This window comes from Carcharhinus amblyrhynchos, chromosome 12 (genome assembly GCF_965287045.1).
Source record: "Carcharhinus amblyrhynchos chromosome 12, sCarAmb.v2.hapA, whole genome shotgun sequence".
NCBI lineage: Eukaryota > Metazoa > Chordata > Chondrichthyes > Carcharhiniformes > Carcharhinidae > Carcharhinus > Carcharhinus amblyrhynchos.
Window position 1 is genome coordinate 55,580,262 of NC_137335.1, and position 27,837 is coordinate 55,608,098.

At 39.9% G+C, this 27,837-nt stretch overlaps 1 protein-coding gene across 1 annotated transcript; it reads right to left on the reverse strand.

Annotated features, from left to right (window-relative positions):
- Positions 1-2,456: 2,456 nt before the first annotated feature.
- bpnt1 (bisphosphate nucleotidase 1) lies at positions 2,457-27,837 on the reverse strand. The gene is made up of 8 exons (XM_080200551.1): positions 27,601-27,837; positions 21,105-21,209; positions 19,129-19,236; positions 17,737-17,785; positions 17,079-17,170; positions 15,924-16,121; positions 11,153-11,258; positions 2,457-7,087 (listed from the first exon to the last, which is right to left on the reverse strand). The coding sequence occupies exons 1-8, from the start codon at positions 27,718-27,720 to the stop codon at positions 6,939-6,941; spliced, it is 927 nt and encodes a 308-aa protein (XP_080056677.1). The 5' UTR covers positions 27,721-27,837; the 3' UTR covers positions 2,457-6,938.

Below are 27,837 nucleotides of genomic sequence, written 5' to 3' on the forward strand. Positions count from 1 at the left end.
CCTCCACCACTTCCATGGGCAGAGAATTCCAGAGATTCACCACCCTTTGAGTGAAGAAGTTCTTCCTCAACTCCATTCTAAACCGCCCCCCCCCCCCTTTATCTTGAGGCTGTGCCCCCTAGTCCTACTGTCCTTTCTGAGCGGGAAGAGTCTCTCCACCTCTATCCTATCCATCCCAAACATTCCCCAGAAAGACATCATCACCCCAGGAACCAGCAGACAACACACAAACCACCAAGAACAACCTGAATTCACAACAAAGAGCTCAATGCTTTAATAGTTGTGTGAAATTTGTGTGTGAAGGCAGACAAGAATGAACTGTTTTCTCTTTACACGAGAGGGTTTTCTTTACAGATCGTGTAATGTGAGTAATTTGTAACTGCAAATGATAATGCATGTAGGCATTTTCTTCATATGGAGAAATACTTGCATTGTTGCCTGTTGTGTATTGTGGTTTACCATAGTCATGCGATCTCAGTTACATGACTTCTGTCATCATTCTTTTGAGAGTAAAGGACTGAAGCAGAAGCCATTTTAACCACCATATGGAACAGACACTTCATTATAGAAGACTGTGATAGAAATTCATGGTGGTTTCACCAGAATGTTTGCGATGGAAACAAATAGTTTTGAGGAGAGACTTTAAACACTGAGCCTATTACCACTGGGTCCAAAAAAGCTGAATACACAAAAGCTAAAGAACAAAAGAGATAGGAGCAGGAGTAGAACACACAACCCATTAAGCTTGCTTCATCATTCTATATGATGACTGATCTTGTACTTTCCTGCCCATTCCCCATATCTCTTGATTCCCCAAATCTGTCTAACCTGTGGAGAAATAATGCAGATTTTTTAAAAAAATTCAGAATTTGATAGAATAAGTAAAAAGATTATTCCATTTAGTTAGGGAATCAGTTACAATTGATGAGCAATTTAAAATCATTAACAGCATGAGGTCAGGAGAAACATATTTTATGCCAGGACAGAATTAATAGTGATGTGGACAAATGCGAATTAAATAAAGCCAGCACCGATTTGTTAAGGGAAATCACTTAACTAACTTGCTTGAGCTTTTTAATCAGGTAACAGAGGGAGTTGATGAGGGTAATGATGTTGTTGCGATGTGCTCGGATTTCCAAAAGGCGTTTTATGCAGTTTCACTCAACAGTCTTGTGAGCAAAGTTATAGCCCATGGTATGAAAGGGACAGTAGCAATATGGGTACAAAATTGGTTGAGTGACAGGAATCAGAGAGGCGTGTTTAATGAATGATTTTTGCGCTGGAGGAAGGTTTATAGCAGAATTTCCCAGGGGTCAGTCCCCAGATGGGACTCTTGCTCTTCCTGATATGTAAATGACCTTGATGTACAGGGCAGAACTTCAAAATTTTCCAATGATATGAAACATTTTTAGAATTCATTTACAGGATTGCATCACTGGCAGCCAATTATTATTGCCCATCACTAACTGCCCACTTGAGAGTCAACCACATTGCTCTGTCTTAAACCAGGTAAGAATGGCAGATTTCCTTCCCTAAAGGACATTAGTGAACCAGATGGGATTTTAAACAATGGATAGTGGTTTCTTGATTATCATTAAACTTTTAATTCCAGATTTGTTATTGAAATCAAACTTCATCATATGACAAAGTGGGATTATCCTGGGTCTTTTGATTACTAGTCTAGTGACAATCCAAATACCCCACCACCTTCTCCAATGGAAGCATTGGATTTGAGAGGATCATGTAGAACTTCAAAAGGACATAGTCAAGTCAGTGAAATGTGTTGACAATTGGCAGATGAAGTTCAATGTGGAGAAATCTGAAGTGATTTAGTTTGGTAGGAAGAATTCGGAGAGATAATGTAAAGGGTACAACCCTAAAGGAGATGCAGAAGCAGAGGGATATGGTGTATACATGCTGAAGTCATTGATGGTGATGGAGTGGTCAATAAAGTTTATCGTTTTCAAGGCTTTACTAATAGGGGTATGGAGTGCAGGAGCAAGGAGATTATAGTGAAATTGTATGAAACAGTGGTTTGGCCTGAGCTGAGTATTGTGTCCAGTTCTGTGTACTGTGCTGCTGGAAGGATATGAAGGCAATACAGAGAGTTCAGAAAAATGATTCCAGGGAAAGTGAATTTCAGTTATGAAGACAAATTTGAGAAGTTGGAACTATTTTCCATGGACAGAAGAAGGCTGAAAAGAAATGTGATATAATTATTCAAAATTATGAGAGTCGCAGTCTCCAGTGGCATTGGGTCATCTCCAGGTCACAGGAAGAACAACACTGAACTACCAGAGTGTGGGCAGGGGGAAAGAGAATGCAGGTTGAATTAGATAATGAACATTTCCATGGGAAATGTAAGAAAGTTAGATTTTTTGCTTGTTTTTGATCTTTTATTGTCACATATTAGTATACAGCGAAAAATATTTTTTCTTGCATTGTATACAAAGCATACCATTCATAGAGAAGGAAAAGAGAAAGCACAGAATATAGTGTTACAGTCATAGCTAGGGTGTAGAGAAAGATCAACTTAGTGCAAGGTAGGTCCATTCAAAAGTCTGGCGGCAGAAGGGAAGCTGTTCTTGAGTCGGTTTGTACGTGACCACACACTTTTGTATATTTTTCCTGATGGAAAGAAGATGGAAGAGAGTATGGGGTCCTTAATTATGTTGGCTGTTTTTCCAAGGCAGCGGGAAATGTAGACAGAGCATCCATGCTAGGGTTGTGGCCGAAATAATGTTTGCGACTAACTGGCCTCTGTAAATGGCATGCCCCATGCAAACATTAGTAGGATCCATGCTGGAGATTAGCAAAAACAAAAGGTCAGTAATTGGTTGGAAGGTCACAACAAAGCACAAAGATAAATGGTTTGTTATCAGTGAGACATATGATGTTCTCCGAGAAATGTGGTCTACGGTTTTAGCTTTCAACGTACTTTCCAACTGTCAGGGCATTTTCCTCTACTATTTTATGTTAAATGCTCAAGCATAACACAAAAGATTGCAAAGAGGAATATATATTCTGAAGGTCTTTATTCCAGGCTCAGTAAACAGACATGAAGCCACATTTATTTAGTTAATCTTCCCATGAAGATTTCAGACATTGTCAATCATTACCCTGCACTGTTGCCTGAAAGGGATCCAAATCCATCTTTTTGACTTCAGTCAATACATTCAGCAACTTTTAGTATCGTCAGATTTATTATTTTGTACTGTTACAGAGAGGAGAAAGGCAGCCAAATTGTGCTACTTTTCTCTCACAAACTATCCAGCAGTTGTTGTTTTTGAAGTACGCTTTGGTTTGTTTTCCCAAACTTTTGGTTTATGGTCAAATTTACTCATAACTTGCAGAATATTTGTATGATGATTAACTCAAGAGGTGTTAATTTATTTCACATTCAAAACCTGGGGTGGGGGAATGTTTGCAACTTCCTAGTCAATTACATGCATACAAAGAGGATGGGGAGGTGGTGAACAGATGGAAAAATGTTTTATCATATTGGATAGTAACAGTCCAAGAATCACAGAAAGAGATTTTAGTTCATGATTCATGTGATTTCCAGAATCCTGGAAGTCAAAGTCCAAAGCATGTTTCCTTCAGAGTGGAGTTCAACTCCGATGAGTTTTTGACTGGAGACGAAAACATGTAAATGCTTGAAACAAATAACGCTGCAACACAAAGGGCAAACTGCTTAGCAGGCATTGGTCAAAGACTTAAGATCAAGCAGGCTTCAGAATTGAAAGATGGTAACTGACTGATTGCTTGCTCAGCTAGGCTGCTTGGATTCCTTTCCAGTTAATGTTAAAATAGCTGTCTGGGGTTGCTCAGTTTTTAAAGGCACATAGAATATTTGAAAATGGTGACTCAAGTCATGTAACCTCCTTTCTCCACAATTACTTCAAAAGGGATCTTTATCAAATGACTGGAACTGGCTTTAATTTCAGGACTGATAATGCCCCAGTCATTTGTTGTTGACAGCCACATTGAGGGTCTGGTGTTGGGAAGCTTGTTGTATAGGAAAACCTCTCCAACTCTGTTGGAAGTGTGAGTTTAACAGATGCAAATGACATTTCTTTGTCCCCTCAATTCTCCCCATTTGACATGTACTAGACAGTCTCTAGTGCGAGATGAATCTTTCAGCAGTTCTGCAGGAATAATGAGTTTCTAGGTGCAAGTCCCTTAGTTTTGTGATTACGGGGGTGAGATTCCATAGATTCAGAGAGGAATTATGTTGTTCCTGTTACTGCTGTTGGCAGCTTCCAGAACAAAGGCCAGTCCAGTGTTTTTGTGACTTGTCACCACCATCTTTTTATATTTCAGCAGAAATTCAATTTTAAAGCCAGTTTAAAAAAAAGTTTTGATACGTAAGGTGGGATTTTATGACTTCGCTTGGGCAAGATCGTAAAATCTCACCAGAGGCCAACAGAGATTTCCATTCTGCGAGAAATTAGAATGGAGGCAGTAAAACTCTGGCCATAGTGTTGGACTTATTTCCATGTCATAGGCATCTAATTGTCAGCAATAAAAACACACTTCTCCCGCTCAAGATTTTTAGTTAAAGTATTGAGCTAAGATTGTAATTCTTCCTTTTGTCTAACAGATAAAAACATACCTATGCCTTCCATCATTACTTTTGTTCATTGTCAGTTCTACCATCCAACAGATTTAATGTATGAAGCAAAAAACAAAATCAAGCTTTTTTGGCTATTAAAGTATTCCAAGGATTTATTTTAAACAAAAGGTGGCCATGAATATTCATGGCCTAAAACTATGTGCTGAATTTTTACCATGAAACAACCCCCCCACCCCCGCAGAAGACTGATCAAAGTTAAGATTTTCACAAGAATCAGCCCTTGATATGGAGGGAGCTTTCTTGCCCAATTAAAGCCAGTATAGGGATGAATCAGATGAAGTGTGTGACCAATGGCAGCCATCTAGGAGGTTGCTCACTCTAGAAATCTGCTAAACTAAAAGCAAAGTACTGCAGATATGGAAATCTGAATTACAAAAGAAAAATGTGGAAAAACACAGTAGATCTGGCAGCTTCTGTGAAAATAAAAACAGCTTAGCTTGATTCTAATATGGCTCATCTTCAGAACACTAAGAATCTGAAGAGTAATATTAATCTTGAAATGTCAACTTTGTTTCTCTCCACAAATTCTTCCAGAATTGCTGAGAATTTCAGCATTTTCTGCTTTTATGATAGTAAATCTGATCGTGTCAAAGCCTCCCAAAGCAGAGGCAAAAGCTTGACATCTGGGGCAGGGTTGCCATTCACCTCATTGAAGGTGATCTGGATCAAAGTTGAAAACTATGAGGAGACGAGGAGGTCCTCTTCCCAGGGGAGAAGGCCACAACCTCAAGCAAAGTATCAAGTGGATTAATGGAGTGTTGTATGCTCACTTTCTCTGTTTTTCATTGTCTGCACTGTGTAAAAGGATGACATGTTAAGCCATACATCTAAGACTTCTATTACTACCATTACAGGAAGAGTAGTATGAGGTGTTGAATGAAGGGATACTCCATGATGAGGGTAAATACTCTGCGTGGGTATGCTTCCCTCAATGATGGTAAGTGATTCACCATTCCAGACTGCATCTTCCATGCACATGTTGGCAGAGGTGTTCCTAGGTCAGGAGATGCCTGACATTCATGGCATCTTAATGAGCCCTTTATCATCTGAGTTGTGCCAGTCACTTTCTTGTGCATCCAAGACACCTTTCTCTTAATCTTTCTCCACTTCTTTCTCCTCTCTCTCGTTCCCTGCACCTCCTCCATCTGCAGGAGCAAACCCAAAAAGACATGGGAGAACATGTAAACTCCACAGTCACCCAACGCCAGAACTGAACCTGAGTCCCTAGCACTGTGAGGCAGTAGTGTGAACACCGTGCCACCCTGGCAGTGTTGGAAGCAGCTGTGGCCAAGGGGAGGCAGAGATCCATTATTCCAATACTCAAAAATCAGAACTAATGGTGAGAATTTCCCATTCTTGCTATTGTGATTGGCAGTCTTGCCCCAGGCTGTTATGTCTCAGTGAAGTGAAGAACATGTTTGATGCCTGAGCATTGACTGACCTCTCCTACTGCCAAGAGCACCTCCTTTGAAAATGCCTTTCCAGGACTGTCTCTTTTGGGGCCAGGCAATGTCCCTGGCCAGCCATGACTGCCTTCCAACCTGTACCTGCTCCTGAACTCATGTTCTCCCCTCCTAGTTTCCCACCATCAAGCACTTAAACTCAAGTACTTTAATTGACTTCAATGAGGCTGGCCCACCTCCCTGACCTGGGAACTGATGTGCCAACCAGTGCTGCTACTTTTGGCCATAAACATCCCACCCCACCTCCTTTATCAACCTCAAGGTTGGAGGCAGCAAAACTCAGCACCACATCTCTTAAAATTGCACATTGTAAACCATCTCTAGCAATTTATTCAAGTCAATTATGAAAAATATAATTTTAAAAATTTACGTTGCTTGCAAATATACATTTTTAATAATTGTGAAAAACAAAGGTTAATGAGGATGTATAAATATTGTAAATTTATGGAGAAACTAATGTGGATTTAGATTAGCCAAAAAAAGACATAATTCAATACAAGATCAACAATGAAAATCAAGTGCAAAATGTTGTTGTACAGGACTATAAAAAATATCTTCATTCAGACAATTTGCAAGAAAACAATCATTTCATACAGTTTAACATCAAAAATTTCTGGAATTAACATCAGGTATAGGTGACCTGTGAGATGTAATCTCTACTGAACTCTGCAAAACCACAAACTGCAATGCAGTACCTGTATTGCAAAGTAAAAAGAGCTGTCCCAAGAACCTAACATGAAAAGATGCATCTTATTTGAATAAGTAAATCAAACTAAATCAAGAAAACTCAAGAACTTTGGCCATTCGAGAGGTTACCAAGGCAGCATAATACAACTTTTTCAAGGATCTAGGGCCAATTTAACAGAATCAGGAACACGGTTTGCATAATAGTCAAAGTTCTTCAAAGTTGCAAGGACTCCAGCTGAGTTCAGATGCTTCACATCTTTATGATACTGGAAAGGATTCCCATGTATATCTGTCAGTTTACCTAAAAGTAAAAATAGTTACAATAAAAAATCTCATTGAACATGGCAACTCTTATTATCTTTGCGTGGTTTATGCTCTGTATGTCTGAATTGGTTTACCCAGGTAGTACCTTGTTGACATTATATAATCCTAATAAAGTTTCTAACAGCCAGGCTATGTCTGCTGACCTACAAACTAGCCATTAAACTTTAAATGTTTTGGCAATGTGGTTAGGGCGCGTGTGCTTTTTGAAAACTTGCAAAATAACTCAATCTCCAGGAGACCCCTTCAGAAATGTTAAAATTAGTTGATATCACAATGAATTTACACACAAAGTTGTGCAAGACTCCTACTGGAAATCTCATAGCACCTCCATGCTGAAATCATGTCACAAGTGAATTCTACAAGTGGCTGGACAACTGTGCATTAGTAACTAGACTCATTTCAGCTTTCTAAATATAAAAGTCATGAATCTGCACAAAATTAAAAAGGATCACTACAGGACAATTAAAAAACCTAACATTTACACAGCACCATTCACAATCTCAGAATAATCCAAAGTGCTTTACAGCCAATTAAGTATTTTTGGAAATGCAGTCACTGTTACAATGTAGGAAATATGGCAGCCAATTTGTGCACCTACTAAAAGCAATGTGATAATGGCTATCTTGTAATGATTGAGGAATAAATTTTGACCAAAATACTGGGGACAACTGCTTTGATCTTCTCAAAATGCCACAAAATTTATGTCTATTCAGGGAAGATATAGCATCTGATTAACAGGACACCAACAGCATAACACTTCCTCAATACTGTACCGCAGCACAGATTTTTGCCCTCAAATTTCTGCAATTGGTCTTGAACTTGCACCCGCCTGATTCAAAAGGAGAGTGTACTACCAATTGAGCCAAGGCTGACATTTTCTTCTAAATGCTTACAAGCTCATCCAGGAATTCAGCCCTCTCAATATAGCGAGGTTTGTTGAACTCATTGCCTTTAGGTATTTTGAGTGTTATTTTTGGTTTCCCCAAAAAGCTAGTCTGATTACACAAGAGATTTGGCTATAAGCAACTAAAGCCAGAACATTATTTCAGCCTTTTTTTTAAAATATACATGAGAGAACAAATGGGTTATTAAATAAATTGAAAGCAAAATTTTGAAGGCACATGCCCCATTCAAAAGTTTGCATCCTTTCAGATATTCATTTTTGATCTGAAGTCTCAACAAATTTTATTTGAAAAGCTGCTGTTAAATAAACAAATGTTTATTCAGTTCCCTAGGAATAAAATTATCATCAAAAGAATTAAAAGCTCAAGATTGAACTGTTTAAAAAAGAAATTTAGATGAGTTGATGCTGTAGAATGTTGGTATCATTTGGAGGTCATTAAACAACATAAAAATGAGGTATTGTGCAACATAAAATTTTAAATCAGCAAAGCTCAAAAGGAGTCCCCCTGTTGTGACGACCACGAAGGCCACAAGGCATCATCAACAGATCTACTCATGGGCATCATGGAGTACAAGCTGCCTTATTGAGCAAGCAGAAGCTCGTCTGATGGGAAACAATGCGTGGGGAGTTTTAAGACTGTAACTTTACATGTACTAGAGTTGTAGGTCCCGAGGTAAAGTTCATTAGTCACAAGTATGGCTTACATCAACACTGCAATTAAGTTATTGTGAAAATTCCCCAGTCGCCACATACTGGCACCTGTTTGAGTGCACTGAGGAAGAATTCAGCATGGCCAATGCACATTTTTCAGACAGAGAGGAGTCCGGTGCACCCAGAGGAAATTCACGCAGACACAGGGAGAATGTGCAAACTCCACACACAAAGATCCAAGCCGGGAATCGAACTCAGTCCCTGGCGCTGTGAGGCAGCAGTGCTAACCACTGTGCCATCCATGAAGACTACCTGACTATAAGCCACAGAGTGACTTTCTGGTGCACAATAAAAGAGTGCTGGTGACAGGAAACTGCCATTTAGCTGAATGACTACGCCCCTCTTAAAATATTAATGAGCAAGTTTGTAAAATTAATGAAATAGTTTGTAAAATACATACCATCTTCATATATGGAGAGTCCGTTTATTCAAAGCCACAAAATTTAGCCACAGGTTTGGTACAAAGAGCAAACCCAAAATCTGTTTAATCCCCCATGCAATTTATGTAAAGAATAATTTCACCATTGTCTGCTAGCACAGGAAAATCATCCCTAAGGACAAGGGTTTATAGGGTTATTTTGCAGCCAGATGAAATGAATATGAACTCCTAGCGAGTCAATCCTATCAGGGTCCATTAGGGAGTTACAGCTGTTCAAGATGACGACAAACGGCAGCAAAAATGCATATTTATATAACACCTTTAACATAATAAAACGTCCCAAGATGTTTCACAGCAGCAATGTAAAATAAAACGACAAGAAACTGCACAAGGAGATAATTAAGTCAATGACCAAAAGCTTGGTCAAAGAGGTAGGTTTCTTGCAGTGCTCAAAAAAGGGAGGTAAGGAGAGGTACAGACACAAAAGAACCTCAGTGAAAGAATTCTTGAGCTCAAGGCCTCGGTTACCGACACTCGAATGATTGAAATCGGACTGTTCAACAGCCATAATTAGAACAGCATGGCTATCTCAAGAGGGTTGTGGGATTGCAGAGCTAGAGAGGAGGGAAGCCATGGAAGGATTTGAAAATAGGGATGAGATTTTTGTTTTGAAAATCAACATGTTGCTTCACAAGAAGTCAATCTAGATCAGTGGGCACAGGGGTGACAGGTGAACGGGGACCTGCTGTGAATTAAAACAACAAGAGTTTTTGATGGCCTCAAGTTTACAGAGAGTAGAATGTGAGAAACCAGCCAGGGGTTCCTCGGAATAGAGAAGTCTGGAGATAATGAAGGCGTAAATTAAGGTTTCAACAGTAGATTAGTTGAGACGAGGCAAAGTCAGATAATATTACGGGGCTGGAAACATGTGATAAGAAGCTGAGCCACGACAGATCAGCCATGATCTTATTGAATGGCGGGGCAGGCTCGAAGGGCTAGTTGGCCTACTCCTGCTCCTATTTCTTATGTTCTTATGACATAGACAAGATGGATTGGAAGTCACTTTTTCCACTAGTAGAGGGGTCAATAACTGGGGGCATGTACTTAAGACAAGAAATAGGAAGCTAAGAGGAGAGTTGAGGAGAAATAGTTTTCATCAAGGATAGGGGGACCCAAGATTCACTTCCTGAAAGGATGGTTGAGTTAGAAACTCTCCTAATCCCCAGGGCTGTGGGCCAAGGACTGGAAAATGGGGTTAGTGAAGTCACATTTTGTTAACGGACGTGGACACAATGGGCCAAATATTCACAGTAAAAAGTTTCACAACACCAGTTAAAGTCCAACAGGTTTATTGGTTGCACAAGCTTTTGGAACACTGGCCCTTCATCAGGTAATGCAGCATTTGGTTCACAAACTGGGCATAGACACAAACTCAATTACAAGATAATGGTTGGAATGAGAGACTAAAAAAGGTAATCAAGTCTTTACAGATACAGATAATGCGAGTGGAGAGCAGTAACCCTCTCTTCACTCGCATTGTCTGTACCTGTAAAGACTTGATTACCTGTCAAGACTCGCATTCCAACCATTATCTTGTAATTGAGTTTGTGTTCATATATACCCCATTTGTGAACCAAATCCTGCACTCAGCTGATGAAGAGGCAGTGTTCCAAAAGCTTGTGCTACCAAACAAACCTGTTGGACTTTAACCTAGTGTTGAGAGACTTCTTATTGTGCCTACCCCAATGCCGGCATTGGACTTGGTAGGCAATGGGACAAATGGCCTCCTTCTGTGCTGTAAACATCGATGCATCATTTAAAAGAATGTCATGCTATCTAATGTGGACCCATCTAATTCGGTCAGTTCAAAACTGATAATATTTCATCCCAAAATGGAGGCTCCCATGATATCCTGATAATTTTTGATTGTTTGATTATCAAGCCTATCAAATTGGGCAGGTCCTCACTACAGATTTTATTTCCTTCCATCATTAATTTCTAGATTTTATTTTGCAACTCATTCAGATTTAATATATAGAATTAGCTACCTGAAACAGCATGAAGGATAGCCTCAGGAGCACAAGTATCCCATTTCTTACAACCAGGACTAGCAAATACATAAGCCGAGGCTTTCCCCTCAATAAGCTGTATGACCTGTGGGAAAGAAAAGACAATACAAGAGCAGTTAACTAGCTTTGGAAAGTGTACAATAAATATTTATACATCACCTTGAACATAAAACATCCCAAGGTGCTCTGCAGGATCATTATTAAAGAAAGTAGGGCACCAAGTCTTAAAGGAGATTTTAGGTCAGACGACTAAAAGCTTGGTCAAAGAAATAGGTTTTAAGAAGTGTCTTAAAAGGAGGAAATGGAAAGGTGTATAGAGCGAGTTCCAGATCTTGGAGCCTAGCCAGCTGAAGGCATGGCCACCAATGGTGTAATAAACATTTCTAGAATGCACAGGAGGCTAGAATCAAAGAGCAAAATATCTCCTGGGAGTGGGGGAGGGGTTGTGACACTAGAGGAGATTTCAGAGGTAGGGAGGATCAAAGCCATTTGAAAATCAGGATGAGAATTTTAAGATAAGTCATTGTTTGACAGTAGCCAACGTAGGTCAGCAAGCACGGAGGCAATGGGCTTTGCTGTGAGTTGACACATGGGCAGTGGAGTTTAAGATAAAGGAGGGTTGAATATGGGACAGAAAGTAAGAGGATGTTGGAATAGTCAAATCTAGAAATAACAAAAAAAAGAGTTTCAGCAGCAGATGAACTGAGGCAAGGGAAAAGTTGAATAATGTCATGGAGGTAAAAAGGGGCCACCTTGGAGATGGAATGATTACGAAGTTTAACTTTGGACCAAATTGCAAACCAATTGTTTGAATCTCAGACTGCAGCCAGGGAGGAGAGGGTTGGAATTGGTACATGAAGCAATAGTGTTTGGAGTCGGGATTGGAAACAATGGTTTCAGTTTTCTCAATATTTAACTAAAGAAAATGTTAACTCATCCAGTACTGGACGTCAGATAAGGAACCTGATAATTTAGCAACAATGCAGGACTCAAAGTCGTGATGTAGAGTTCAGCATATATGTTACAACTAACATGTAATACGGATCATAGAGTCATAGAAGTTTACAGCATGGAAACGGGCACTTCAGCCCAACTTGTCCATGCCGCCCTTTTTCTTTTTAAATCCCTAAGCTCGTTCCAATTGCCTGCATTTGGCCCATATCCCTCTACACTCATGTAACTGTCAAAATGCTTTTTAAAAGACAAACTTATACCAGCATCTACTATTGCCTCTAGCAACTTGTTCCAGACAGTCACCACCCTCTGCATGAAAAAAACTGTCCCTCTGTATCCTTTTGTATCTCTCCCCTCTCACCTTAAACCGATGCCCTCCAGTTTTAGACTCCCTACATTTGGGAAAAGATATTGACTATCTAGCTGATCTATGCCCCTCATTATTTTATAGACCTCTACAAGATCACCCCTCAGCCCTCTACGCTCCAGGAAAAAAAAGTCAGTCTACCCAGCTTCTCCTTATAACTCAAACCATCAAGCCCTCGTTGCATTCTAGTAAATCTCTTCTGCACTCTTTCTGGTTTAATAATATCCTTTCTATAATAGGGTGACCAGAATTGTACACAGAATTCCAAGTGTGGCCTTACCAATGTCTTGAACAACTTCAACAAGACATCCCAACTCCTGTGTTCAATGTTCTGACTAATGAAACCAAAACATGCTGGTTGGGCTGAAGGGCCTGTTTCCATGTTGTAAACCTCTGATATAAGTGTTAATTTAACACACATGTTGATAACATTCAACTCTACATTACCACATTGACTCCTCCATTGTTGCTAAATTATCAGGTTCCTTATCCGACATCCAGTACTGAATGAGATGACATTTCCTTCAGTTAAATATTGAAAAAACTGAAACCATTGTTTCCAATCCCGACTCCAAACTCCATTGCTTGATGCACCAATTCCAACCCTCTCCCTGGCTACAGTCAGAGATTCAAACAGTTGGTTTGCAATTTTGGTGTCACATTTGATCTGAAGTTAAACTTTGTAATCATTCCATCTCCTAGATGGCCCCTTTTCACCTTCATGACATTATCCAACTTTTCCCTTGCCTCAGTTCATCAGCTGCTGAAACTCTCATTTTTTGTTATTTCTAGATTTGACTACTCCAACATCCTCCTGCCTGCTTTCCCACTTTCAACCCTCCTTGAAGTTGAGGTCATCTAAAAACTTTGCTGCCCATGTGTCACCATTCTATCTACCTGTGACTCTACTTTCAAGGAGCTATGACATGTACCCCTAGGTCTCTTTGTTCTGTGATGCTCCCCAGTGCCCTACCATTAACTGAGTAAGTCCTGCCCTGGTTCAATTTAGCAAAATGCATCACTTTGTATTTATCGAAATTAAACTCCATCTGCCATTTGTCATCCCATAGCCCAAGTGATCAGATCCCGTTGCATTCCAAAATAAAATCTTCTTCACTATCCCCATGCCACCAATCTTGGTGTCATCTGCAAACCTACTAACCATGCCTTCTAAATTCTCATCCAAATCGTTAATATAAATGACAAATAGTGGACCCAGCGCTGATCCCTGAGGCACACCACTGATCACAGGCCTCCAGTTTGAAAAACAACCCTCTACAACCACCCTCTCGCTTCCATTATCAAGCCAATTTTGTATCCACTTAGATATCTCACTCTGGATCCTGTGAGATTTAACCTTATGCAACAACCTACCATGTCGTACCTTGTCAAAGGCCTTGCTACAGTCCATGTAGACATCAACTGCACTGCCCTCATCTACCTTTTTGGTTACCCTTCAAAAAAAAACTTCAATAAAATTTGTGAGACATGATTTTCCATTCAAAGCCATGCTGACTCTCCCTAATCAGTCCTTGCATTTCTAAATGTGTGTAGATCCTGCTTCTTAAAATACCTTCCAACAACTTACCCACCATAGTGCTCACCAGCCAGTAGTTCTCAGGCTTTTCCCTGCAGCCCTTTTTAAACAAAGGCACATTTCCAAACTTGAGGCATCTCACCTGTGACTAACGATGATTCAAATATCTCTGCTAGGGGACCCACAATTTCCTCCCTAGCCTCCCACAATGTCCTGGGATACACTTTCAGGGCCAGGTCCTGGTCCCAGTTTCTGGAAGAGGTCATCAAGGGACAGCATGTAGATGAGAACTAAGAGGCAGCCTAGGGGATTGATCCTTGGAACTAAAGGTAATGATGCAGGAGCAGGAAAAGAAGACACTGCAAGTCCTTTTCTGGCTATAATTAGATAGCTAAAAATGGAATATTAGAGACTCCCACCCAGATGGACAGTGGAGAGATGTTGGAGGAGGATGGTGTGGTTAACTGTGTCATAGGCTGCAGGCAAGTCAAGAAGAATGAGGGGGGGGTGGGGGGGGGGTGGGAAGGTTAATGCTTACCACAGTCGCATAGCAAAATCACAAATGGCATCCTAAGAGTTGTTTCGGTAGTGGCAAAGACAGGAATCTGCTTAGAAGGAAACTAGATGCCACAGAAAATTTGATTATTGGCCTTCTGAAAATGATTCAGATTTATCCAAGATCAAGGGCACTTCCATCCTCACCTTGTAAAATATTTAAAAATACATTTTGTCATGTCACAATGATTTTGTCCTTGCTTCCATAGCATGCATAGATGGAGGACTATCACCAGTAGTATAGCAACCTGAAATTATATAGCACTTTAACATATAAAAAAAAATCAAAAGGCAATCAAACCAATTTGCTGAGCCAAAGAAGAATATTAGAAAGGCTGATCAAAGATGGGTTTTAAAGGAGAATCTTAAAAATGGGAGTAGAGGAGAAGTAATGAAGATATTTATCAAGGTAGTTCCAGAGTATGGAGCCAATAAAGGGGCAAAGATGCCTTGTGCACAAGATTGGAGCCACATTAGTGGCAAGGTGTTGTAGCACTGGAAGAAGTTACAGGAGATAGGAGGAAGAATGATGACGTAGATGGAGAGGAATTTAAGTGCTATGAAGAAATTGTGTTAAAATCCATCTGCCATTTTTCAGCCCAGCTCTGCAACCTATCAATGTCTCTTTGCAGCCTGCAAGAGCCCTCCACTTCATCCACTACTACACCAATCCTGGTGTCATCAGCAAATTTATTAACCCATCTTTCAGCCCCTTCTTCCAAGTCATTGACAAAGCAGGAAGGCGCAGCACTGAGCCCTGTGGTACACTGCTGGTAACTGGCCTCCAGTCTGAAAGTAATCAAACTGGAGGCCAGAGCAAATAATCAGCAAGACAAAATTTGTTCCTTGGAGTATTTATTCCTGTTCCCTTTCAAAAGCTATTATTGAATCTGCTTCCAGCACCCTTTCGGGCAGTGCATTCCAGACTCTGACTTACTTTCCAAACGAATAAGTCTCAGCTCATCTCACTTCTTGTTCCTTTGTCAATTATTTTAATTTCATGTCCTGTGGTTACCAATGAAACAGTTTCTCCTTATTTACTTTATCAAAACCCTTTGATAGGGCACCTCTACCAAAGTTCCTTTCAATCTTTTACCTTCCAAGGACAACCACAGCAGCTTCTACATTATCTCCACATATTTAAATATAATTTCCCTGGTACTGTTAGCATAAAGCTCCTCTGCAATTTCTTCAAGTCATTGACATGCTTCCTGAAGCGTGAGACTTTTGGGACTTTGCAAACAAAATCTAAAATAGCTTCAAAAGCAAAACAAAACAAAAAACATTCAAAAATGCACCTTCAGGGTTTTCAAGTAATGTGTCCCTTCAGCACGTACCTTGTTGCCTGCACCTCCAACCCTTATTACTTCATCAGCATTCATTGCACTGATGCAGTCATTTACCAGCTTGCTGCTGTGGGAACGGGTTGTAGTGATGATGTGTTTCCCTTCTGGTACTTCCTTCAACTGAATTCCAAACACCCCAAGATTCAAGACCCCCCAAATAGTACGGCCAAGTACAGCACCAGCCCCAGCCTGAAAGAAAAATATTTGCTCGAAGTGATAAATCATATACAATACTGACACATTCTTTCTGGCATATAACATGCATTCTGAAATTCAACTTCACCTATTTCATGCACATAGTAAAATTAGAGAATAAGTAACTGAACCAGTCATATTCACTCCATTCTTTTTCAGGTAGTATCTTCTGAAAAGAAGCTCAGGGAGATATTGATTGCTCCAAGACCCAGATTAGCTTTATTCCTTCAGGCCAAATAAATAAAAGTACTGGCTCTCACTTTGATTTATGTCACACATAAGTACCTTTTTTTTAAGGCTGCAAAATTGTTAAAGGTTCAACATAATTTTTAGTAATGTTTCACCACTTCTTATAAACATCTGGAAAAATTCTACCTGTACATAAAAAGATGCTTCAAGTCAGCTTTGGTCCATTTGTTCTCTATTTCCTCCATTCAGCAACACAACTCAGATGGGGAACATTGAATATTGTGTTTTTAGTGCATCACTTTTAAAACAAATTCAGCTTAGAGCCAAAAGAACCACATGCCAAGGCCAAAAAAAAAATTCCAATGCAAGCAATATCAAATATAAAATTCATCAGGTGCCCTCATCAAATATTGAACATGCTGGAAACATTCAGCAGGTCAGGCGGCATCTGTGCAGATATATTAGTGTTAATGTTCCAGGTCAATGATCTTTATAAATTAGTTACAAAAGTTCCTCAGCATCTTCAACAATTTATGGACAGCTACCTTTGAGTGAAAAGATTCAAGTAGAAGAGAGGGATAAGAGCTGGAGGTAGACATGTTAGTGGATGCTGATGCCAAAAATATCACCCCAGTTCTAATAGGAAAGCAAAGAGCACCATCAACTGCATTCAACAAATACAATAATGTTAGCAGTTTACTAGGCAGGAGTTTTGAACATATATAGTTTAAAAATCAGTTAGCTCTTTTTTAAAAGTCATACCTGATAGTTGTAATATGGCTGATTGATCACACCAGCTATTGCTTTACCATCATAAGCAATTCCAATAAGCACAGTCACATGATCCAGGAGACCTGCAGATCAAAATATTAAAATTACTTCAAGCACAAAACCAGAGCTGAACCCAAGCCTGATGGAACCCAGACGTCCTCATGTTAGCCAAGAGCTCAAAAATAATCTTAATGGCAGCAAAACATACAATTGGATATTTTCTTTTAAAAACACAAGATATCTCCACTTTACTAATATCTAGAAAAAAACTGAACCCTAAATGTGGTTTAGCAAAACAAAACGTATGTTAAATGCAAGGAAGCAAAAATATCTTGATGGATAAGATTTTTAAACTCCTCCTTCACCCTGTCTAACCGGAAAAAACACAAAAATATTTAATATTTGTATTCAACACTGTATGAGAGCAGCAAACAACATTTTATGGCACCTGATGCCAAAACTTTAAGTAATTTGCAACAAACACCCAAGAGTTCATTAATTTAGATCTATTTAGTTTGAGTGAATACAGTCTAACAACTTTAAGTGTTACATTTCTCCTCTTTGGTAATGTCACCAGCAAAACAAATACTTTGAAAAGGAATTCAGTGCAACAAATTGCAGACTGATACTAAAATAAGCACAAGCTTACCTTCTGTGTATTCCTTTGTGCCATCAAGTGGATCGATCCAAACCACTACCTGAGAAAATATATTAGATTATCCTAACGATATAATTATTCCCTGAAAACAGAATTATATAAAGCTGTCATTTCTAGATTTTATTTTCAGTATTACATAATGTACACACACACGCACACACTTGCACCATCACCATTTTCTGCTAACGCATGACATTTCCCCAATTTTCATTTTCACCATATGCACTGAAAGCAGAGAAAGATTCGCTAGCCATTCATAACATTATCTCACTCTCCTTTACAAAAGAGAGCGCAGAAGTCCAGATCTTGTGACAGTGACCCCAGCTAAGAGGTGCAACTCCAACAGCAAAGAGTAAGATGACAGACCTCAATTGATACCCACGTATCTCCCACAATCAACTGTAGCTTCAGCCTATTCCAACATATCAAAAGGTTAAATGTTTCAGATGCACTTTTGCCTGACATTATCAACATTACTAAACATGCATCCCTTATTTCGACATGGCATTCATATACAGACATGAGCTCCTGCAAAAACAGACTTTCGCATGAAATGTGCACTTCAAGCACCTACACAGAAGCTGGCACATTAAATATGAATTCTAGTCAGATAAGCAGACTGAGTGGTAAGTCTCACAACACTAGTGACCAGAACAGCATGACAGAAACAGGAGTGGCTAATATGTCCTGAAGGGCACCATCTTCTCCAAGCTTTGCTCAGCAGGACTGTGGTGTACAAATCTGGGGACTGTCCACTAGAGGTGTAATACATGAGGCACAGGAACATGAGGGATGTTGGAAATCCTGACAGAGGAGAGAGAGGAATTTAGTTCCACCATGTGCAAAGTTCTCAACTATACAAACTACACGGGATTATGTGGCCAACTCCAGAAATATTGTAAAAAGGCCCTCACAGCAGGAGTCACTGCAACTGGATTGCATCATTGGGACATGTAGATTAAACAAGAGAAAGAAGCAGGACGTTATCTTAAAATCAAAAGTACCATACAAATTTCATATTCAAGATGTGCAAGTTCACATTTTTCCCTTCCTTTGTAGCAACTTGTCCGGCATCTTCAATCAAATTGCCATACAAATCTGAGGTGACGCGCCAATACTACTCCACAGCCATTTGACATAAGAACATTTCAAGCTGGACAGAAGAATGCCAGTTCTTGCAAATTCTCAACCCATCTACCACTTTTCTATGACAAGGTCTATTCCATACTCAGAAAATTAAAACAGAGCATTAAATCAAGGCAAGAAACTGAGCAATAACTTGAAGTCAAAACATTTAATCTTCTGAACTGCCCCAAGACAATTTCTTATAAAATTTTTTTTGCATATGTAACATTCAAATATTCTTAACTAGCCACAATTCACCTCATCTTCCTTGATGTGACTATACTGGGCTGGACATGAGTGCTTCAACACTTCTTCAGATTGACCACTTTCAATTAAATCTTCATCCACATCTTGTACTGGCAGATCCTTAACAAAAAGCCAGAATTAGCAAAGAAATGCATTCAAAAACCTTGCATCATTACATACTTGCAGGGTTATGACACTGTTTGTGGGAAGAACTGTTGGGGGCTGAAAGCAGCATGAGATAGAGTGAGAGTCTAAACAAGGCCCAGAGTTTAAAGCAACAGGAGACACAGAGAGAGAGTTCAGAGTGGACTTGGAACTGAAAACACCACAAATACAGCAAGACTCCACAGAAGACCTGGAACTGAAAGCAAACCAAGAGTTCAGAGGGAATTCAGGGCTGAAAGGCACACAGAACAGAGCAAGAGTCTGGAGGGGACGCGAGGCTAGCCTTCGCTGCTGCTCGAATGTGGAATCAAAAATTGAAGCATGACATCAAAGCAAAGTTGTAATTGGCTGGCTGGTGAGTATTGCTGCTAATGCACCAAATCTCAACAACTACAAGATTAGAACAATAAAAATATTAATATGGTGCCTAAGTCAACAAAGGTAACAAGATAGATTAATAGAGTAGTTAATAAAGCATACGCTATCTTAGGCTTTATTAATAGGGGCATTAAGTACAAGAGCAAGGAGATTATGTTAAACTTACACATTCAGTCTCTGCTGAAGTATTGCGTCCAGTTCTGGGTGCCACACTTTAAGATGTAAAAGGGATTAGAGAGCATAAAGAAAAGATTCATGAGAATGGTCCCAGGGATAAAGATAGGTTGGAGACGTTGCGGCTCTTTTCCTTGACGCAAAAAAAAAACATGAGTCTGGACAGAACAGATCTGTTCCCATTCCAGACAGGATTGAAAGCAAGAGATCATAGATTTAAAATTATTAGTAATTAACACAAAAAAAAAACTTATTCACACAGTGAGGCAGCAGGATTGAGAATGCTCTGCCTAAGAGTGTGGAGGCTGCATTTTCAATTCAGGCATTTAAAAAGGGAATTAGACTGTTATTTGAAAAAGAAGAATATGCAGGGTTACGTGGAGAAGGCTAGAGAATGGGACTCGGGAAGTTATTGATTGAGAGAGCATGTGCAAACACGAAGGACCAAAAACAGGCTCTTTCTGCACTGTAACAATTCTATGACATAGTGGTCAAGCCACACCTACAGTATTGGTCTTCTTATTTAAAGGAGAGAGATACGTGCATTGGAAGCAGTCTAGGAGTAGGTTCACAGTTGCTTTCTGGGATAAAGGAGTTGCTTTATGAAGAAAGGTTAAGCAGGCTGAGTCTATACTCATTAGAGTTTAATTCTCACTGAAACAAAAAAGACACAGAGGATTTGACAAGTAGATGCTGAAAGGGTGTTTCCGCTCTTCAGGGAATCTAGAGCTAAAGGACACAGTTTAGAAACAGGGTAGTTCATTTGACAGAGGAGGAATTTCTTTTTCTCTCGGGGATAGCGAATGTTTTATTTCTATAGGCCAGATATCTGAAGTTACAGAATTTTTCAACTACAGGGAATTCAAGGCTTATGGAACAGACAGAAAAGGGAATTGAGGACAAGATAGGATCGGCCATGATCTAACTGAATGTCAAAATGGGCATGAGGAGCTGTATGTCCTACTCCTAATTCTCATTTTTACTGGAACATGCCAAAACCATTTACAATAACTAAGTATCATTTTCCCACTGATCTTGTGTGAATATCTTCCAAGCAAAAGATTTCCAAGAAAATTGTAATGAAAATCAGCAACAAATTAAGGGTATTTACATCAGCTCTCCATTAAAGAAACATACGCAAATGAAAGACAGTTAATATGCCAGCAGTTCTCAGGAAAATAAAAATTCTTTCAAATCTTACCAAAAAAAAACAGGAGACTGTACAGAAAGAAAATTAAATTAAACATTTGGCAATGTGGTAATGCCCTTACCTCTTCCCCAATAATAGTTAGTTTGGGAAATTTACGTGCTAGTGATGAACAGATGCTTAGCTGTACTAATCGATCTGCTTCTGTTTGTAGATCATTGGCTCCGGTCTATGTTGGAAATATGAAGAAATAAAATGTAAACAAATGTCTGCTTCTTTTGTATTCAATACAAAGACCAAGTATAATATACAGAATACTGCACATGTTTATATTTTATAGAGTAATCTGCACTGACAAATATTGTTAAATGATCCAATTCTAGGGATCCACGTCTGCTTCTTTTGTGTTCAATACAAAGGCCAAATATAGTACACAGAATACCGTATATGGTTTCTATTATATATAAATTATATACATTACAATTTGCAGACCTTGCTAAAACAATCCCAATGTAGACACTGTCAGCACCAGGTCACTTCACTAACTAGCACAAGAAGACGAACACTTATGGAATTGTTCTGCCTATCCAACAGTTTGCTGATATCTTTGAATTATACATGGCTACATAAATGGAACAATCATATTTGTGGCACACATTTCATAAACAAGCTTGACTCTTGCATCTAATCCATCTGAGTCATCTAATGTAGTGTTTATCCATCCAAAATTTAAATAAACAACCTTACTTGCAATATGTTCCACAACAGCAGAAAGCTGTTCTCTATGCAAGTTCACAATTTATGCTCTTACTGAGAAGGTATAGTGTGTAACAATAATTCATTTGGACTAAGGAAACTTAAAAAAAAAATACTGGCCATGTTCACTTACATGCCAGCAAGAAGGGACAGAGCAGCAAATAAGCATAAGAACAGGGCGGTGGAGTTGGGGAAAACACTATCCAAGACAACCCGATAGCCCAAAATATCTACGTTATTCAGCAAGAACTTATTCAATAACCAACTGTCAGGTACAATTATTGTTTTCCAAATCCACATTAGTAATAGGAAGGGGCTAGGATTCAAATGACAAATAAATTAAATATTCAAATAAGTTATTCTAGTCTTCATTATTTTCTGATCCACAATGAGTAACAATAAATCATGCAATAATATAGGAGGCCATTCAGTTCTTCGTGCGTGCGCTAGCATTTGCTCTTTCCCCATTGCTGTATTTTCCCCCTTTAAGAGCATAGAAACCCCCCAGTGCAGGAGGCCATTCGACCCATCAAGTCTCCACCAACAATCCCACCCAGGCCCTATCCCCGCTTAGTTGTGCTGCTAATCCATCTAACCTATCACATTTAGGGACACTAAGGGTTAATTTAACATGTCCAATCAACGTAACCCTCACATCTTTTAGATTGTGGGAGGGAACTAGAAGAAACCCATGCAAACATAGGGAGAAGACTTGATCTCAGAGATGAGGGGATTAGCTTATGAGGAGAGATTGAGTAGACTGGGCCTGTATTCGTTGGAGTTTAGAAAGTTGAGGGGAGATCTTATAGAAACACACAAGACAATGAAGGGGCTATACAGAGTAGAAGCAGAGAGATTATTTTCACTTAGAAAGGAAACAAGAACTAGAGGGCACAGCCTCAAAATAAGGGAAGTCAATTTAGAACAGGGTTGAGGAGGAACTTCTTCTCCCAGGGGGTAGTGAATCTTTGGAGTCCTCTGCCCATTGAAGCAGTGGAGGCTACCTCATTAAGTGTGTTTAAGTCACAGGTAGATAGATTTTTGACCAGTAAGGGAATTAAGGTTATGGGGAACTGAACCACTATCAGATGAGCCATGATCTTACTGGATGGTGGGGCAGGCTCAAGAGACTAGACGGCTCCTATTGCTCATGTTCTTAAGGGGCAAACTCCACATAGACAGTGACCCAAGTAAGGAGTCAAACCCAGGTCCCTGGAGTTGTGAGGTAGCAGTGCTAACCACTGTGCCATCTTTAGGAAATAGGAGCAGCAGTAAGCAACTTCAGCCCTTTGAGCCTGCTCTGCCTTTTATTCTCTCCCTGGTCTCAGATCCACCTCCCATTTTTAATTAGAAAATCAAGCGGTTTTGAAAGTTCTGTTTGGATCTGCTTCAACCACCTCCTCTCTAAATTCATTTGCCAACTGTCTCAGAACTGTGACCTTGTTATCTGCCAGCGGACAGAGTTTCTCCTACGCAATCAAAAAGCTTTACAAAACAATAGTGAGGCCTCAGCTTGAGACGTGTGCTCGGCACACACATTAGGAAGGATGTCAAGGCCTTGGAGAGGTGCAGAGGAGATTACCAAAATTATGCTGGAGGTGAAGGACTTCAGTTATATTGAGAGAATAGGTGTTTGAAGCAGAGATGTTTGAGGGGAAGTTTAAAAATAGGTGTTGAAATGCATTATGTGTGTACATGCCCTGTGCATAACACCATAGATGAATCATTATATAAAAGAATGTTAGTAAGGAACACACTTTGTTATGGTTTTCACAGCTTGCTTTCAATATTTACTAAATAAATTTCCATGTCAGTATTTCCTATTGAATTTTGTTCTATGAACCACTGTGATGTTGTTGCAAGCGCTGGCCACTATGTGGCTCTGTAGACCAAGACCTAAAGTCTGCCGGTAAAAAAAACTTCATATTCATCGAACGACTACAGACAATCTACTATCCGTATAAATTTTCCAAAAATTCCCAATTTACAAGGAGAAAACCCACCAACATTGATAAATCTCTTAGAGTATCTGCAGAAATTATATGATAGAAATTATATGCGGAATGAAAGTCAGGTGTAGAAGTTTGCCCAATTAACTGTTCTGCAAAATGAGTGTAATTCACTTTACGGTGCATTTTAACCTATGTGAAGGACTGCAAGGACCAAGCATGCATATTGTTACAAGAAGAAAACAAGATCTCTGAAATACTCACACTCTTTCAGCTGGAAAGAAATTTTCCAAAAGTGACAATACCATCTTTGACATAACCTTGGCTGCTACATTTATAAAGCATAAGCAAAAGAAAACTAACAGTGCCAAAAATTAATCAAATGAACTAAGACAATGCAATTATTTTACATTGAAACTTGTTGCTGAAAGCTTATGAAATGATTTATACATTCTCATGAATTTAAGAGGTTATGCAAATAAAACACAAAGCATCATGTGAAATATTAAAACATTTTGTTACTGGCTTATATTTATATTACAAATTGGAGCACTGGCAAGCCATGTTATACAATAGATGCCCCCAACTGCAAAACATCTTTAAAATAATCTCAAAAGCCACAAGGTCCCAGATTTCATTCCCTTGCTTGTGGCAAGTTAGTTGATATCAGTAAGGGCAGCGTTTCAGGAGCTATAACTGGACTTAGCACCCATTGCAGGAAAGGTTTGTAGGCATCAGTAGGAACTCTGGGCTCCTCTGTTATGTCCTCAATTTACCAACCTGCCTCCACCAACAGGTCTGCCCATGCAGAAATATTTAATGACTATTAATGACAGTGCAACTGTGTCTTATCAACGCCTTCACAAAAAAAAGTCAAAAATAAATGCACTGTCAATTACTATAGGAACTCGATGAAATTCTTCAAAATCTTCCCCAGTGTTAGACAGTAAGAGACAAGGTGACTTAAGTAGCAGTAATGCTCTACAGAATTCATACAATCCCATTATTTTCATTCATGGGATGTGGATGTTGCTGTTGCTGTCTAGGCCAGTATGTTGCCCATCCCTAATTGCCCTTGAGGAAGTGGTGATGAGCTCTCTTCTTCAACCACTGCAATCCAAGTAGTATCTGTATACCCACTGTGCAATCAGGGAGTTAAGATTTTGACTTAGTGACAGTGAAGGAATGATAGTATATTTACAAGTCAGGATAGTGAGTTCCAGGTGGTGTTCTTCCGTGCTTGCTGCCCTTTTCCTTCTAGATGGTAGTGTTTGTGGGTTTGGAAGGTGTTGTCTAAGGAAGCATGATGAGTTCCTGCAGTGCATCTTATAGATGGTCTACATAGCTGCAACTGTACATCAGTGGTGGAGGTAGTGAGTGTGGACAGAGTACCAAGAGCAGCTGCTTTAGCTTGTATGGTGGTAAGCTTCTGGAATTTTGTTGGAGCTGCACTCATCCAAGCAAGGGGAGAGTATTTCATCACACTCCTGACAGGTGCCATATAGATGGTGAACAGGCTGTGGGGAGTCAGGAGGTGAATTACTTGCTGTAGAGTTGTAATCCCCAGGATGTTGATGGTGGGAGATTCAGCGATGGTAATGTCATTGACCATCAAAGGGGTGAATATCAGATTCTTTCTGGTTAGAGCTGGTCACTGCCTGGCACTTGCATCGTGAGAATGTTACTTGCCACTTGTCAGCCCAAGACTGGATATTGTCCAGGTTTTGCTACATTTGGACACAGACAGTTTCGGTTCCTGAGGAGTCACGAGCAGCGTTGAACACTATGCATTTATCAACAGACAACCCCAATTCTGACCTTATGATGGAAGGAAGGTCATTGATGAAGCAACTGAAGATAGCTAGCCTAAGACACTGAGGAACTCTTACAGTAATGTCCTGGAACTCAGATGACTGACTTCCAACTACCACATCCATCTTCTTTTGTGCTAGATATGATTCCAACCAGCAGAACTTCTCCCAGTTCCTTCTGACTCCAGTTTTGCTAGGAATTGTTGATGCCACACTCAATGTCAAGGGCAGTCATTTTTAATCTCACCTTTGAAGTTCAGCTCTTTTGTCCATGTTTGACCCCTTTCATCACTTTGCTAAGAGTTGAGAGTAGGCTGATGGGGTAGTAATTGGCTGGGTTGGATTTGTCCTGCTTTTTGCGTACATGATAAATCTGGGCAATTTTCCACTTTGCCAGGGAGATGCCAGTATTGTGACTGCATTGGAACAGCTTGGCATGTTCTAGAAGACGAATCTTCAGTACTTTTGCCGGAATATTTTCAGAGCATGTAGTCTTCAGTATCCAGTGCCTTCAAGCATTTCTTGATATCATGTGGAGTGAATCGAATGCTGGGGATCTCAGGAGGAGGCATAAAACATTTGCCATTTAAATAAATGTACGACTGCAGTCCATCAGAAATTTCAAAAGGTGCAACATGCTGCAAACCAAATGTCAATAAAATATTCAGCTTGATAAAAAGGACGAGTGACATTCTTAAAATCTTAAGTGACTCTCTCAAAAAGGCAAATTATTATGATCAGTCACAATTAGCCAATAATTAACACCAATCATTTTGTTACTGGCCTGTCAAGGATTGAGACACTGTCATGAGCAACACTGTGAGAAACATATAGCTGGAAGTCTGCTTTGATTTTTAATTTTTTTTTACTCCATTCTTAAAGTTACAAAGCCAATGTTCAGAGTGGACTGGGCAGAGCGAATTGAATATAAAAGTAGGGAGATCTTGCTGCAGCTGTATAGGGCATTGGTGAGGCCGCAGCTGGAGTACTGTAGGCAGTTTTGGGCGCCGCACCTGCGCAAAGATATTTTGGCCTTGGAGGGAGTGCAGAGGAGGTTTACTAGGCTGATACCAGAGTTGAGTGGGTTGAGCTATGAGGAGAGGCTGAATAAACTGGGCTTGTACTCGTTAGAGTTTAGAAGAATGAGGGGAGATCTCATTGAGACGTATAAGATGATGAATGGGATGGATAGGATAGAGGTGGAGAGACTCTTCCCGCTCAAAAAAGACAGTAGGACTAGGGGGCACAGCCTCAAGATAAAAGGGGGGCGGTTTAGAACAGAGTTGAGGAGGAACTTCTTCACTCAAAGGGTGGTGAATCTCTGGAATTCTCTGCCCGTTGAAGTGGTGGAGGCTGCCTCGCTAAATATTTTTAAGACGCGGGTTGATGGGTTTTTGATAAGAGAGGGGATTAAGGGTTATGGGGAGAGGGCGGGAAAGTGGAACTGAGCAGCGACAGATCAGCCATGATCTTATTGAATGGCGGGGCAGGCTCGAAGGGCTAGATGGCCTACTCCTGCTCCTATTTCTTATGTTCTTATAACCACATCCAAATTCCAACTGAATCCAATTCATGCGCCCCACAACAAAGACAAGGCATTTCACCCCAGCTTGAGCTTGAAGCAATATATTGATTTAAATAACAAAATATGAAAATTAGTAGTCAAAGACTACACAGCACTCAAGATTCTGGCTGCAAGACACACTTCTAACATCAGGTGAAATAAAAAGTTAGCAAATATGAATGCATCATTTAAGAAATTTAACTGGTTAGGTGCATTGGCTATGCTAAATTTTCCCTCCGTGCACCCGAACAGGCGCCAGAGTGTGACGACTAAGGAATTTTTCACACTAACTTCATTGCTGTGTTAATATAAGTCTTGCTTGTAACCCTAATAAATAAACCATGTACAGTGTTCTACAGAAAAAAAACACTGCGGGGAAATGCAAACTCCATTGGGATGAAAGAAAATAAAACTCGAACTTCCCTAGATGGAAGTTCTTGGCGAAATCCGCACACCACATCGATGGTAAGGGGATTCTTCCCTCCACTGTGGCTTGAAATTAAGCAGAGTCTGTGGGGGGGGCCTTGTTGACTAACTCACCTTCTCCACCACTCCCAGGTCCCCTCCACTCATCACCTGGTGGACGATGCTCTGCGCCTTCTCCGCTATGGAGAAGCTCGAGGCCACAAGTCGCATCAGAAAAGACGGGCTCACAGACATGATTAAGCAAAACAAAGGAGTTTAAATGTAAAACCCCGAGAGAAAACGTTCGCTGGTCAGACAGACAGACAGAGAAATTCCGCAGGCCCGGATCCACCAAACACACTTCACGACACT

Bases quoted from the DNA above. Each gene is read 5' to 3' on its own strand.
- bpnt1 (XM_080200551.1), bottom strand. From the start codon at position 27,720: ATGTCTGTGAGCCCGTCTTTTCTGATGCGACTTGTGGCCTCGAGCTTC. The intron at 21,210-27,600 runs GTGAGTTAGTCA...TTTCCAACATAG, and splicing joins ACCTGGGAGTGGTGGAGAAG to ACCGGAGCCAATGATCTACA. The intron at 19,237-21,104 runs GTAAGGGCATTA...CTTTTTGTTAAG, and splicing joins TAACTATTATTGGGGAAGAG to GATCTGCCAGTACAAGATGT.